Source organism: Triticum urartu, chromosome 5 (assembly GCF_003073215.2).
Source record: "Triticum urartu cultivar G1812 chromosome 5, Tu2.1, whole genome shotgun sequence".
Classification (NCBI taxonomy): domain Eukaryota; kingdom Viridiplantae; phylum Streptophyta; class Magnoliopsida; order Poales; family Poaceae; genus Triticum; species Triticum urartu.
The window spans coordinates 12,226,739-12,241,070 of NC_053026.1; the positions used below are offsets into that span (position 1 = coordinate 12,226,739).

The 14,332-nt window shown below is 44.6% G+C and overlaps 1 protein-coding gene and 1 long non-coding RNA gene across 2 annotated transcripts; one reads left to right on the forward strand and one right to left on the reverse strand.

Annotated features, from left to right (window-relative positions):
- The first annotated feature begins 965 nt into the window (after positions 1 to 965).
- Positions 966 to 5,776, forward strand: LOC125506942 (enolase). Its single transcript, XM_048671652.1, has 17 exons — positions 966 to 1,144; positions 1,922 to 1,985; positions 2,160 to 2,224; positions 2,827 to 2,874; positions 2,958 to 3,044; positions 3,140 to 3,220; positions 3,312 to 3,413; positions 3,500 to 3,580; positions 3,658 to 3,732; positions 3,909 to 3,971; positions 4,065 to 4,145; positions 4,229 to 4,423; positions 4,512 to 4,562; positions 4,707 to 4,795; positions 4,890 to 4,941; positions 5,059 to 5,115; positions 5,418 to 5,776. The coding sequence occupies exons 1-17, from the start codon at positions 1,076 to 1,078 to the stop codon at positions 5,496 to 5,498; spliced, it is 1,341 nt and encodes a 446-aa protein (XP_048527609.1). The 5' UTR covers positions 966 to 1,075; the 3' UTR covers positions 5,499 to 5,776.
- Positions 5,777 to 12,000: 6,224 nt separating this feature from the next.
- LOC125555442 lies at positions 12,001 to 13,381 on the reverse strand. Its single transcript, XR_007304702.1, has 2 exons — positions 12,767 to 13,381; positions 12,001 to 12,568 (listed from the first exon to the last, which is right to left on the reverse strand). It is a non-coding gene; the product is annotated as an uncharacterized LOC125555442 (long non-coding RNA).
- Between the last annotated feature and the right edge of the window lie 951 nt (positions 13,382 to 14,332).

Consider the following 14,332-nt stretch of genomic DNA (forward strand, 5'->3'; position numbering starts at 1 on the left):
AAGGGCCATCTTTGCTTTGAGGACATCCCTAAAGCATGATCGTCAGCTCGAGAATGTGACCAGCTCGTCAATGATCGAGTCGGGCGGAACCATGCTGTGAACTCTTTCGACCTCCTCTACGTCGGCTATGCCATATCGAGGTTCAAGGCACGGACAAAATTATGTGGAAAGGAGTCTTTCATCATGCGTACAAGGTTCGTCTTTTTTTTGTTGCTGCTTTGAGGGCATCCTCAAGCATTTGGTTAGCTTGAGAGCGACGACCTGCTCCTTTTCATCAGATTTTTTATGATGGCCCCCACTTATCCAAGTAGGAGGTGTCCGCTACTATCTTTGATTGTGCCCGACTGTTCCTGGAGCCCATCGGTGATGCAAATGATCTCAATCTGGAGAAGTGCCCGTGTGTCTCCCGGTTAGTATGAAGTCAAACTTGATAAAGTTTTTCCCGCAAAAAAAAACTTCATAAAGTTTGACCATATTTATATGAAAAAAATATCAACATCTACAATACTTAAGCTATACTACAATTTAAAACTGAATTCATGACGTATCTAATGATATTGGTTACATATTATGAATGTTGATGCTTTTTTTCAATATAAAGTCGTATCAAGTCCGACTTCAGACAAAAATCTTATATGCGGAGTAAAACATACCGGGGCCCCAATAATAATAATAATACCGGAGGGAGTATAAGAAAGAAAGCTCCTTATAAGTAATGAAAAATCTTTTGGCCCCTTGAACAAGCATTGGTTTTCGATACCGGCTTGGGGAGGCAGTACTCCAACAGTACAACGGTAGATACGATGCATTTATATATTACACACATCGACGACGATCCATCCCGTCAGTTTCCGAGTCACGAAAGCCCCTTCCATGCGGGCCCCCGGGAGAGCGCGCGCCCACTGGCCCCACAGGCAGCGGCACGGCTAAAAACGGGGGGACGCTTCCCTTTCATCTCGCGACTATAAAAAAGAATGGGCGGCCCTGTCCTCTCCCCTCTCCTCGCCTCGCCTTCTCCGCCCTCCGCTCCATTCGTTTCGATCTATTTCGGCCTCCTCTCCTCCAAGCTTCGGCCATGGCCGCCACGATCCAGTCCGTGAAGGCCCGCCAGATCTTCGACAGCCGCGGCAACCCCACCGTCGAGGTACGCACGCGCCCCCGATCTGTACGTTCTGCTCCGGTCCGACTCGATCTGGTAGGACGGCCTGGTTTCGATCTGGTGATTCGTCCGTCGGCCGTGGGTCGGGGCTTCTGGGGCGCTGGCCGTAGGTTTCTGATGCGCTAGATTCGAGGGGTTTTGGGTGGGTGGGACGGTAGGTAGGATGCAGATTACTGTTGCCGAGGGATGTGCTAGATTCGATGTGAGGTGGGTTGTTTAGTCGGATTACTGTGGCGCTCGTCATGCATTTAGATCGGCTGGTCGCCATGCCCTGTGTTTATGTAGTCATTGCGGTTTCGTGCCCTGGTTGTTGCTTAGTGCTTATCGTTTGATCTGTGCATAATTCCGTAGTGTGAAGTAATGTGACGAAAATCTAAATGAGTGTAGCATCTCATTCTGGTCCAAGTGGCATTGGGTGTGCAGGTAGGATGTAAAATGTCGTTTGCTTGTTGCCAATCCTTGGCCAGTTTTTTTTCCACATGTTAGATAGATTTGACGCAAACTGGCTTGTTCAGTCAGATAGATGCTGGGTAGAACGATTTTTTATTTTGCCTGCCAGCCCTCCATTGTTTGTTTTCACAGTGTGTATCAACAGATGGTTGTTCGCCGTGCTTGGTGTTTATATAGCTAAATGTAGCCATATGGCCTGTGTCCTAGTTGCATGCGGCATTGTCTGGATTTTATTGTTTAAGCTATGCACAATGCCAAATTGTAAAATATTTTGGCAAGTTATTTGGCTAATCTCATGGTTTTGTGCATCAGGTTGATGTGTGCTGCTCAGATGGAACCTTCGCCAGGGCCGCTGTTCCCAGCGGTGCATCAACTGGTGAGTTATTTTGTTATTATCATCACTCTCTTCTTTTCAACCTTAAGTTTCTGCTTTGGTTTCCTGAGTTCCTGACTAGTGAAGGCACAAACTCTTATTTGGATCATTATTTATGGAATGTTACTGTATTGGTTTTGTTTAACTAGTCTTGTCTGAATCATCCCTCTTATGTAGGTGTTTATGAAGCTTTGGAACTGAGGGATGGTGGATCTGACTACTTGGGAAAGGGTGTATCCAAGGTTTACATCCATTTGAGCGAATTTTATCTTCACATTCTTTAAATCTATGTCATAGTTAATAGTCATGTAATGTGGCTGCTGTATATGTTTTTTTTTGCCTCAACTCTATGCTTTTGTTACACTAGCAATATTGTTGCCAGCTTTTGAAATTTTCCTACTTGTTTACCAAATTATTATGCCAAATGGACCAAACAGTGCCATCTTTCCAGTTATCCTGTTTGTGAGAACAAGTTATTTTGCCATGTTGGTTTCATCCATACAATGTTTCCTTGTGCTGTATAACTTGATGTTTCTAGTTTAATGTGGTAGGTTGTAGCTTTTTTTCTTTGATATCTCATTGCCGTTGATTATGTGTAGTAGCTTAGGATTATGTATTTATGAAGTGAATAATCATGGGCAATATCTCTTGTGCACATTTTCTTATGCACTAAAAAACCAACTTGCTCAAGTACTGTCATGAAATGAACAACTCAGGATCATTTAGTGCTTGATGTTTCACTATAGCTATCCGGTTTTTTTCTATTGTAGCGAATAGTCCATTTGCATGCATAATTTAGTCTTTTCTTTGTATTTACATGTATTTTTCTTTTTTTCTTTCACAGGCTGTTGACAATGTGAACTCGATTATCGCGCCAGCTTTGATTGGCAAGGTTAGCATTGTCTCTGCCCCCTTTTCTATTGTGATATGGGAGTTGAATGCATAATTCATTCAGTGCTCTCTTTCCTTCCACAGGACCCTACAGCTCAAACTGAGCTCGACAACTATATGGTTCAGCAGCTTGATGGAACCAAAAACGAATGGGGTTGGTGCAAGCAGAAGGTATTACATAATCCACAACGAGTTTTACTTGGTGCCAATGCTAATTTCCATATGCAGATCCCCTTCTGACAGCTCAATTTCTTCTGTATATTCAGCTTGGTGCTAATGCAATCTTGGCTGTGTCACTAGCTGTTTGCAAAGCTGGAGCCAGCGTCAAGAAGATTCCGCTGTACCAGGTGTGCATCATTGCTAATCAACTCTTTTAATATTCTACATTTGTTTGCTATTGCCTAAAGTCTTTGAACATGAATATATTCTTCACTGCAGCACATTGCCAACCTTGCTGGCAACAAGCAATTGGTTTTGCCTGTTCCTGCATTCAATGTCATCAATGGTGGATCCCATGCTGGAAACAAGCTTGCTATGCAGGCAATGCTCTGAACTAAGATTTTCACATCTTTCATCATGTTGTTTTCGCACATTTCTTATTTATGCCTTTACTTGCATATCTGCAGGAGTTCATGATCCTTCCTACTGGAGCTGCCTCATTCAAGGAGGCAATGAAGATGGGCGTTGAAGTGTACCACAACTTGAAGGTAATTCTTTCATCTTCTTTTTCTCTTTGCTATCTTGTAAAAAGCAAATTTACTAAAACTAACATTTTCTGTGACAGTCTGTTATCAAGAAGAAGTATGGACAAGATGCCACCAATGTTGGAGATGAAGGTGGTTTTGCTCCTAACATTCAGGTATTTCCCTGTCCTTAGAGGTTTAAGATCAGATTTCCTTGCTTTGTTATGCCTTGTTATTTCGTCGACAGTTGCTGATTGTCATGTTTGGACGTATAGAACTACTGTGTTGTTATAAATTGAGGTCAATGTTTGTGGGGTGTGATCTGAGTTCTTTTTGTTTTCGGGTGTTGTAGGAGAACAAGGAGGGCCTTGAGCTCTTGAAGACTGCAATTGAAAAGGCTGGATACACCGGCAAGGTTTGTCTGCTTGAATTAATCTGTTGTCACACACTTCTCAGTGAGCTTTTAAGTTAGTGACTGAAGGAGATTTGTTGGTTTGGGAAATTCTAGGTTGTCATTGGAATGGATGTTGCTGCTTCAGAGTTCTACAATGACAAGGACAAAACCTATGACCTCAACTTCAAGGAAGAGGTAATTAGCCCCATGGTTTGTTTTGTGGCAACAATTTGTTCTCTTTTCATGAGCATTTTTAACATTGCCCTCCCTTGCTGTAGAACAACGATGGTTCCCAGAAGATATCTGGAGATAGCCTGAAGAATGTATACAAGTCATTCGTGAGCGAGTACCCCATTGTGTCGATTGAGGACCCATTTGACCAGGATGACTGGGTGCACTATGCTAAGATGACTGAAGAATGTGGAGTGGAAGTTCAGATTGTTGGTGATGACCTTCTAGTCACCAACCCAACCGTGAGTGATTTGTTTTCTGTGGTGTAGGTGAGCATTTTCATTCTGTTGGATCACTGTAATTAATTTGCTGTATCACTATGTTGTGCAGAGAGTTGCAAAGGCAATCAAGGAGAAGTCATGCAATGCTCTTCTGCTGAAGGTATTATTCTCTTCAAACAGAAGCTGTTATTGATTCTTCTCCTTTGGTCGTCATAGTACAAGTACTCCTTCCGTCCATAATAAGGACCTGATCAGATGGAGTATGCACTACATATTCTGATTGTTTCATCCTTTTCATGTGTAGGTTAACCAAATTGGATCCGTCACTGAGAGTATCGAGGCCGTGAAGATGTCAAAACATGCTGGTTGGGGTGTGATGACCAGTCACAGGAGGTACATACTAGATACTGCCTTGTTACCCATCCGTTTCCCCCTTGTTTCTATCGTTATTACCATTTGTATGCTTATGTACATTTGTGGTGTGCAGTGGTGAGACTGAGGACACATTCATTGCTGATTTGGCTGTCGGTTTGTCCACGGTATGATTTTATAATCTTCATTTTAATTGTTTGTCTGAATAATTTTAATGAGACTACTGTTTTTTCTCCTCTGGATCTATCAGGAGTAACTGACCAATGTTTCTTCATGTGCAACAGGGTCAGATCAAGACTGGGGCTCCCTGCCGCTCAGAGCGGCTTGCCAAGTACAACCAGGCAAGTGGCTTTCCTGTAATTCTTGCACTGCAGAACCATTCTCCTGATATTCTGTTGACCAACATGACCTCTCACAATAACAAAAAACAAATTGTTCTTCCTCTTTAATCTTCTGTTCGATGCAATGTGCTCATTTAAGAAAGATTTCTCATCTTGTGTTTGGCGTTAGACTGATCTTGCATGTTTGGTTTCTGATATTCTTTTGTTCAGTGTAATGTGTTTATTTGAGCATTCATGTCTTGTTTTTTTTATCGGTTTCCCAAATTTACACCAAGGGGTTATTTCTTTTCTAATTGGAACAGCTTCTGAGGATCGAGGAGGAGCTGGGCGCTGCCGCTGTGTATGCCGGCCTCAAGTTCCGCGCACCGGTGGAGCCATACTAGATGGGATCTGCATCTGAGACACCACCACTCTGCACTTGTTTTTGTGAAAGTGGGCGTGTCTTAACTCGCGGAATGAACTATGGTTGAAGCTCTTAGGACTTGTCGAGCAATAATGTACCGCATGTTGCTGTGAACGGGACGGATATGTACCAAACTTGCTCCAATTTTGGTCTTTGTGGTGAGCGAGCAAGTACGCCTGATTACCTTTTGGATCTGTAGTAAACTGTTTGGCTGTTGGCATCGTATTTGGCGTCACTTTAATCTTGTTGCAGAAAGCATGCTTTTTGTTCGCCATTCCTAATTTACCACTGTTTTCTGTCGTCTCTCTGTTGTTGTTATTATTATAGATAAGAAACCTGCTTGTAAAACAACATACTAGTAGATGAATAAAAGAGGAAATGTGAGTACCTAAATGCAAGTACTACATACGGATGTATAGTTTGAAGTGTATATTCACTCATTTTGCTCTGCAAGTCTCTTATTGGTGGAATCTTAAAAAAAAGGAACACAGGGAGTACATTTTTTTTGGGGGGGGAAATGCCCAAGCTTTATTCATCTAGTTGGACATTAAGAGGGATACATAAGGGGTCATGGGGGTGAATCAGCCACAGGTGGCGATCCCGATCAAGTGCTAATGAATCTTTTGCAAGTTTATGTGCATCTAAGTTCGATGCTCTCCTTTCAAAAATAAAATTACAGCTATTAAAAAGAGAACTATGGATGAATATTTCCTTGATGACTGACATATACGTTCCTCCCTTTCCTTTCTGAATGTCATCAACTACTGTTTTGCAATCACATGCCACAACGAAATACTGAAGTGAAAGGTCCTGTGCAAGCGAGAGTGCCTCACGGCAAGCTATAGCTTCTACTACTGCTGAAACAGTAGCTCCTTGAATCACTAGAGCCGACGAGCCCAAATACAAGCCTGTGCTGTCTCGGCAAACTGCTGCTGCCGCTCCTAGACCCGTGTCAGACAGTGCTGCATCAACATTGATTTTCATGAATCCATTTGGCGGTGGAATCCATTTCGTCCGTTGTTGCACAGCAGCCCGAATTGCTGGTCTCTGTAGCGTCCTCTGGGACAACGTACTGATGGTCTCCAACTCCGCCAGAAAATGTTTCACGAACTTGTGCGTTGCCAATGGACTCTGATAGACTTCCTCGTGAATTGCCTTGCGCCTGGCTGTCCATATCGTCCACAAGGTGACCGCCACCTCCACGAATTCAGCATGTGATAAAGACCCCTGGACATGAAATAACCAATGTTTGGCACTAGGTTCTGTAGCATCAGCCATCACTTCCACTATCTCTTCATCAGCCAGTGCCCATACACACCGCGCCATCGAGCACTCCATTAAAAAGTGTTTCCAAGAGTCAACAATACCACACAATTGGCACTTGTCTATGATACTCATGTGCCTCTGTTTTTGGACATCCTCTGTAGGCAAAGATTGCTTAGCAAGCCTCCATAAGAATGTTTTAATTTTTGAAGGGATCTTAGTACTCCAGAGTGTAGTCCATCCCTTCTCCTCCTGTGACATGTTTGATACTGACGCCCGGCCTTGAAGCAAATCCTCTCCTCTTTTCTTTGTTTCTACTAGCAGTCTATAAGCAGATCTTACCGAAAAGGAGCCCTTCTTCTCAAACTGCCAAGCCCAAAAATCTGCCATAGGCATAGTGCATAGTGGTATATTAGTGATGGACTGAATATCGATTGGTAGGAAATACTGTTGTAGAAGATCAGATCGCCACGCTACATTTGCAGCATCAATCAACTCTGACACTAGGATTGGTGGGTTCAGCCTCAAGCAGGCTATAGGTTTCATAGAAGTATCCCTGGGAATCCAGTTATGCGTCCAAACCTCTGTGGAACTCCCGTCTCCAATTCTTCGGATCAGGCCATGAGCTAGCACGTCCCTTCCCTCAATCAACGACCGCCAAACCTGCGAAGGGTGAGAGCCCACTTCTGCATCCATAATGCTTACCTCCGGAAAGTAAATTGCCTTGAGTAACTTGGCACATAGAGAGTCAGGCATAGTCAACAACCTCCAGGCCTGACGTGCTAATAACGCAAGGTTGAAGAGCTCAAGATCTCTAAAACCAAGTCCTCCATTCTTTTTTGGTTGTGTCATCGTTTGCCAAGAGACCCAGTGAGGCTTTCTCTTCCCCTCTTTGCTCCCCCAAAAGAATTGTCGGATGAGTTTATTTAAGTGTTCACACAACCCTCTCGGTAATTTAAAACAGGACATAGAAAAAACCGGAACTGCTTGCGCCACAGACTTTATCAAAATTTCTTTTCCTGCCGCAGAGATTGCTTTTTCAATCCATCCCTTCACCTTATTCCATAGCCTATCCTTTAAATACTTGAAAGCCCCAGTTTTACTTGTTCCAATATCAGACGGCATGCCCAGATACTTTTCATTAAGTGTTTCAGTTTGCACATTGAGTATACCTTTGACCTCCTGCCTGGTCGACTCTGGACATCCTTTGCTGAAGAAAACAGAGGACTTGCTGCTATTGATCCTCTGACCTGAAGCTTGACAATAAGAGTTCAGTAGGTTTGACACCTCTGTCGCCCCTGCACCATTTGCCTTGAAAAACAGCAGGCTATCATCAGCAAATAATAGGTGGTTAACCGGAGGCGCCGAGGGGGTCACCTGAATTCCACCAACTTGCGACGACTGATCTCTGGATTTGAGGAGGCCTGAGAGGCCCTCCGCTGCTAACAAGAAAAGGTAGGGTGATATTGGGTCTCCCTGCCGAATACCTCTGGTAGGTTTAAAATCCTCGAGTTTATTCCCATTAAAAAGGACAGAAAAGGAAACTGACTTCACCATGCTCATTACTCTGTCTACCCATATCTGCGAGAAGCCCAACTTGAGCATTATAGCTTCCAAGTAATCCCACTCCACTCTGTCATAGGCTTTCATCATATCCAACTTCAAAGCACAACTCCTATGCTTCAAAGCTTTGTTTCTCTTCATAAAATGAAGGCACTCGTAGGCCATGATGATGTTATCTGTGATTAAGCGACCTGGTACAAAGGCTGACTGCTCGGGTGAAATAATATCTGGAAGTATCTCCTTGAGCCGGTTAGCAACAACTTTTGAAGCTATTTTGTATAGAACATTGCATAAGCTAATGGGGCGAAACTGCGCAAGGGAAGTAGGAGACTTGACCTTCGGTATGAGAACAAGGTACGTGTGGTTGATGCATTCTGCATTTTCTTTCCCTAGCAAAATACGTAAAACTGCTTTTGTCACTTCATCACCGCATACGTCCCAATGTTTTTGAAAAAAGTGGGCCGGATAGCCATCCGGACCCGGCGCTTTGGTTGGGAACATCTGAAACAGAGCTGATTTCACCTCTTCCCCCGAATAGCTAGCATTCAAAACTGCGTTCATTTCAGCGGTAACACTGGGTAAGACCGAGTCCAGCACTACATGCATGTTGGTTACCCCTTCAGAAGTGTATAATTCAGAATAGAATTGTGTCGCCATTGCCTCCAGCTCATTTATTTCTGTCACTACATCCCCATTCCCCTTTGTCAGAGATTTGATGAGATTTTTTCTTCTCCTCATGGTTGCTCTAATATGGAAATAACGGGTGTTCTTGTCTCCTCCCACTAACCAGTCAACACGAGATCTCTGTTTCCATAATATCTCCTCGCGGTGATATAATTCAACTAAGTTATCAGTTATCTTAAGCTCTTGAACGGATGGGCCGGCACGACCCGGAATAGCTCGCAAGATCTCCAGTTCATTTTTCATTCTCTTGACCCCTCTCCTCACGTTACCAAAAGTTTGGCGATCCCATCTAGACAAATCCCCTGCCAGTTGTTGTAGCTTTTCCTTTAACTCATCAACTGTCCTACTCTCATGGTTCTTCTTCCACTTTCCATTCACAAAAGCCTTCAGTTCTGGATGGGTTTCCCACATTAACTCGTATTTAAACTGTTTGGCACCCCCCCTCTTGATGAGCTCATCCGAAAACTTCAACAAAATAGGGCTATGATCAGAACAGGCTGCAGTCTCATGCACAACCGATGCCGCGGGAAATAACGCACACCAGTTTGGATCGGCTACTACCCTGTCCAATCGAACCTTTATATGAGTTCCACCAGCAACCTTCCTCTCAAAAGTCCATTGAGGGCCTATGTGCCCCAAATCTGTTAAACTGCAGACATCGAGAGCATCTCTGAATCCATCAACTTGTACTTGGCTCCGTTGGCCTACTCCCTCATACTCAGAATGAAATAAGACTTCATTAAAATCGCCCAGCACCATCCATGGATCTCCTGCTGTTGCTGCCAAAGAGCGTAGTGTGTCCCACATCCTGTATCTCTCCGGAACCTGCGCTTCACCATAAATACATGTGAGCCTCCAAGGGACCGGTCCTAGATCAGAGATCCTTGCATCAATATGGTACTTCGAATAGCCCAACACCTTAAGTTTTATTTCCTCATTCCAAAAAATTACAAGACCACCGCTCCGACCGGAGCTACTAACAGCAAAAGATTTATTATAACCAAAAGAAAGAGCTAGAATTTCAGCGCGCGCGCTCTGGATTTGCGTTTCGACTAAACACAGCACGGCCGGGGTAAATTTGTTCGCGAGCTCGCGGACCTCATGAACTGTCGCGGGATTACCCAAACCGCGACAGTTCCAACATATTACACTCATTGTACCCGGCGGTCTCCCGCAAGGGGAGCCGCCGATCTATCATCATCATATGTCTCCGTTGCTATATCGACCACAGCAGTACCATCAACTCCCCGCAGCTTCTTCCTGTTTGCGTTTTTCTGCGGCGTGCTTTGCAAATCTTCAGAGCTAGTACTTGCATCGAACTGATCAACCATACTTGCCACCAAAATGCCCTTACCCACCGGTACTATTGCTCCCACCAATGTTTCTGACTCAGTGGCAAGCGTTTCATTTGAAACTGAATCTTCGGCCAATCTCTTGCGTGATATACCGTCTGCTACCCGAGTGTCTTGGCTCGTCAGATCATCCGTTGTTGCATCCCCACTATTACGTTCCTTGTTCTGGGTGCCTTGGAACGCAGCATTAAAACGCCAACTTTCAGTGGGTATGTTAGCACCTCTCCCCCTTCCTCGACCAAAGCCCCCATCGTCCCTGCTACCACCCCTGCCGAACAGGTTTGCAGTTGAGCCAAAACGACCACCGCCACTACCCCCCTGTCGTCCTCTACCTCTTCCCCGCCCCCCGTCTGCCAGAATGAAATCGCCCCAGTCCAGCTTTTCCACGTCATGCTCTCCATTGCCACATTCTTCATACCAGTGCCCCAGCAGTCCACAAGCTCCGCAGAACATCGGCAACTTTTCATATTTTACCTGGTACCACTCCCTCTTCCCTTCCTTGGTCATAGACACAAACCTAGTCGGTTTCTTGTCAACTTTCATACTCACTTTGACTCTGACGAATTTACCCACATAGCCAGCAGGCAGCTTGATTTGAACTTCCTTCACTTCCCCCATAGGCCTACACATACCCCTTACAATTTGTTCGTGCAGATAGTTGTCAGGAAGTTTATGCACTTGCGCCCAGACCGTGAGCTTGTTCAAAATTACCGATCTAGGGTTGCAGAATCCATCATACTCCTCCATGAGCACCGCCTGATTGCGGAAAAACCAGGGTCCCATGACCATAGCCTTGTTCCAATCACCCAGGCATCCAAATTGCGCGGTGAACAGGTTGTCATCCACCCGCCTCCAGATCACCTCCTTGGCCGGATCCCAAGCAGACCGCATATCTGCGTAAAGAGCACTAGGGCTAAAACCTCTGATGGTATGTACCTTCACAATTGCCAACCACTTTGCGCGGGGCGGTGGTTCAGCCACATCTTCCCAAACAAATCCTTCATCCTCCTCTTCATGCAGATGCAACTTCTCCAGTAGCTCGTCAACTGGGTCCGTAGATCCGCTACCTTCTCCTCTCTCCATCAGATCGTTTTGTGTGAAAAAACCGGACGCAGAAACCCTATACCGGCCAGCGACCACAGAGGCGGACGGGGACCGGTAGGAGATGATGATCGCCTGAGCAAAATCAACTCACGGCGGTAGAGCCGCCGGAGGAGAGAGAAACCCTAGACTTGTGCTAGGGGATCAACAGTGATGCGATTAGGGAAGAGCTTACTCGAGGTTGAAGAAGACACCACATAAACAGCCCGCATCTCTACACAGGGAGTACATGATAATGCAAATGCTTGTGTTTGTGGAAGTGGCCGAACCTTGGGCCGGTCGCTCCGCGTTGGCTCGCTCCCAAGAAACCCACGCGGACGCGCCTGTCTGGCCCAGCCACACCTTATCTCTTTATCCCCTGTCCACTCGATGTTCTCTTCCACTCTTCAATTCAATTCATGGCGTCTTTCCTCTTTGCCTCGTCCACACCCATCCCGTCTGCATCTGCAGCAGGGAACAGCGAGCGAGCTCCCACCGTCGACCATCCATTGCTTGGGTCTTTTTTTTTTCCGATTGTAGCTTTTGTTTGGCCGGTTCCAGCAAAACGCATTGCCGGTGGCAGCAAAACATCTCGCCGCCACAGCTTTTCTGTCGCCCTGTTCCAGCACCGCCCAGATGTGGTTGCAGCTTTTCTTCTACCCGGTTCCAGCACCTCTGACCTGCGATTGCAACCTTTTTGCTACGACCGGCTCTGCCAGTGCTGGATATGGTGACCGCGGGCTGGAACCAGCAGTGTTTTTGCTGCGAACCCTGGTGACCACGGGCTGGAACGAGCTGCATTTTTTGTTGTGCCCGTGGTGACCACGAGCTGGAATCAACAACGTTTTTTGCTGCGTTCGTGGTGACCGCGAGCCGGGGAGTGGACGTGGCGTGATATTGCAACCGAGACTAGAGCGCGCTGGAACGGTCTTGCTATCTTCTTAACTTCAGAGAAAGTGTACCTCCTGGGTTTTGATGTGCCATATGTCCTAAGAAACATTTCAACCTTCAAATGTATTTCTTGGTTATATCTTGTCTTCAGTGAAAAATAAAAGGGCAGTGGCCACCATCGACAAAATAACAACTAATGTGACCACCGATGAAGTAGCTGAATAAAAGAGAATAGCTAATCAGCATGTTGCATCAGGATTAAAGGCCTTTACTTTGTGTTTGTTATGGAGACAAGAGGATGTTAGAGTCAGAACAGGCAGCAATAAGTGCTTGTGCATTAATGGAAGACCTTTCCTATTTTTATAATTAATTTCTTCCTCTTTTGAAATAGAAAAAAAATGGGTTAGAGCAGTACCTGCAATAACTTTGGTACGCAGTCCTGCAAATACAAATACGAGAATGAGATCCGATGGATGGTCCCAGTAAACAAAAGGAAGTAAAGTCATAGAAAAATGTTGCTCAACTAACAAGTGTTTTAGTACTGCCTAGTGTCTAGCGCCGCTGCAATACATTGCCCTCGTGGGATACGATGGAGTTGCCCTAATGGAACGGTCTTAGATTTTGAAGAAATACGTGTACAATGTTTATGCTTTTTCTAGGGCAAATCTTCGTCACGTCTTATTATATAATAATAGGAAGAGAAGAAATCGGTATAAAGGGAATTAGATAAACTGTGCTACACAGAGATCGCTCAACATCCTATTACAGAGCGAAATGCAGGCAACAAGTAACTCTGCTATGAAGTAGGGATCAATCTAGAACCAAGGTTTCTCTTGCTCCTGCTTAAGCTTTTGTCTGCTGTATCTATTTTTGTTTTGATTTTCTCATTCAATGTCTGTGTCTGACTATCTGGAGTTCTGCCTTTTTGCTGCTGTTGAGTTATGTTCCAGAGGATGTGGTATTGGTGGTTGCAGGTTTAAGCTTTGTTTATTCCCTGGCTTTCAGTCTGGCTGCATCGCAATTGGTCAAGGGTTTGTTGGGCACCTGACCTGAAAGTGAGTCTTGGTACTCTAGATGACTTTGAGTGCAGTTGGATCGTTTATATGATCAGACTAGGTCCATCTTATTTGGGTAACATGGCCGATTAGGGATTATCAAGTGGGTACCATGGATTATGGGCAATTTCTTATTTTATTTTGAAGGAACGGGTAATTTCTTATTGCAAGCTCTATTAGATTTTTTAATAAATAAGTACCTATTTCTTAATTGCTCATGAGCAATAACGAATACTTCTCCGTTCCTAAATGTAAGTCTTTTTAGCCATTTTAAATGGACTACAACATACGGATGTATGTAGACATATTTTAAAGTGTAGATTCACTCATTTTGCTTTGTATGTAGTCACTTGTTGGAATCTCTAGAAAGACTCATTTTGCTTGGCCATGATTCCCTTAGACGACCTAAATGATCATGAATTTAAATGATCGTGAATTTAATGGTAGAGAACCATACAAACACAAGTTATGGAGATATCGTGAAATTAATAAGAAAGGGATTTCCTAGTGATGTTGTTCCCCATACAAATTTTCAGATTCTGAGAATTCAATCAGTGTTTTCTGGGGAGCGTTATATTTCCTTTTTAATTTGGCCTATTTTACCATTTACTCAAGTGTGTTACCCTCTTTAATACTTTCTTAATGAACAATCATGCGCCATGCAGCTACTTTCACGAAGTGCTTTCCTCTCGAGTGTGGTGGGGTTCGCAATGTGCGTACATGATTATCCTCGATGACCTGTATTAGGGGCCAGCTTATGTTTTCCTAACTGGCTAACTGAGGCTGACCATGTTCATCCCCTAAGTTCTAGTAGCTGAGGCTTCTCTTATTGGTGACCACTTGCTTGCGGGCCCTTTCATGGGTCGTGTTGTTGGATGCTTCCTCACATGATGTGAAGAAAGATGATGTCGCCGATGTTCAGAGCA

Bases quoted from the DNA above. Each gene is read 5' to 3' on its own strand.
- LOC125506942 (XM_048671652.1), top strand. From the start codon at position 1,076: ATGGCCGCCACGATCCAGTCCGTGAAGGCCCGCCAGATCTTCGACAGC. The intron at 3,733-3,908 runs GTATTTCCCTGT...CGGGTGTTGTAG, and splicing joins GTTTTGCTCCTAACATTCAG to GAGAACAAGGAGGGCCTTGA. The intron at 4,424-4,511 runs GTGAGTGATTTG...TATGTTGTGCAG, and splicing joins TTCTAGTCACCAACCCAACC to AGAGTTGCAAAGGCAATCAA.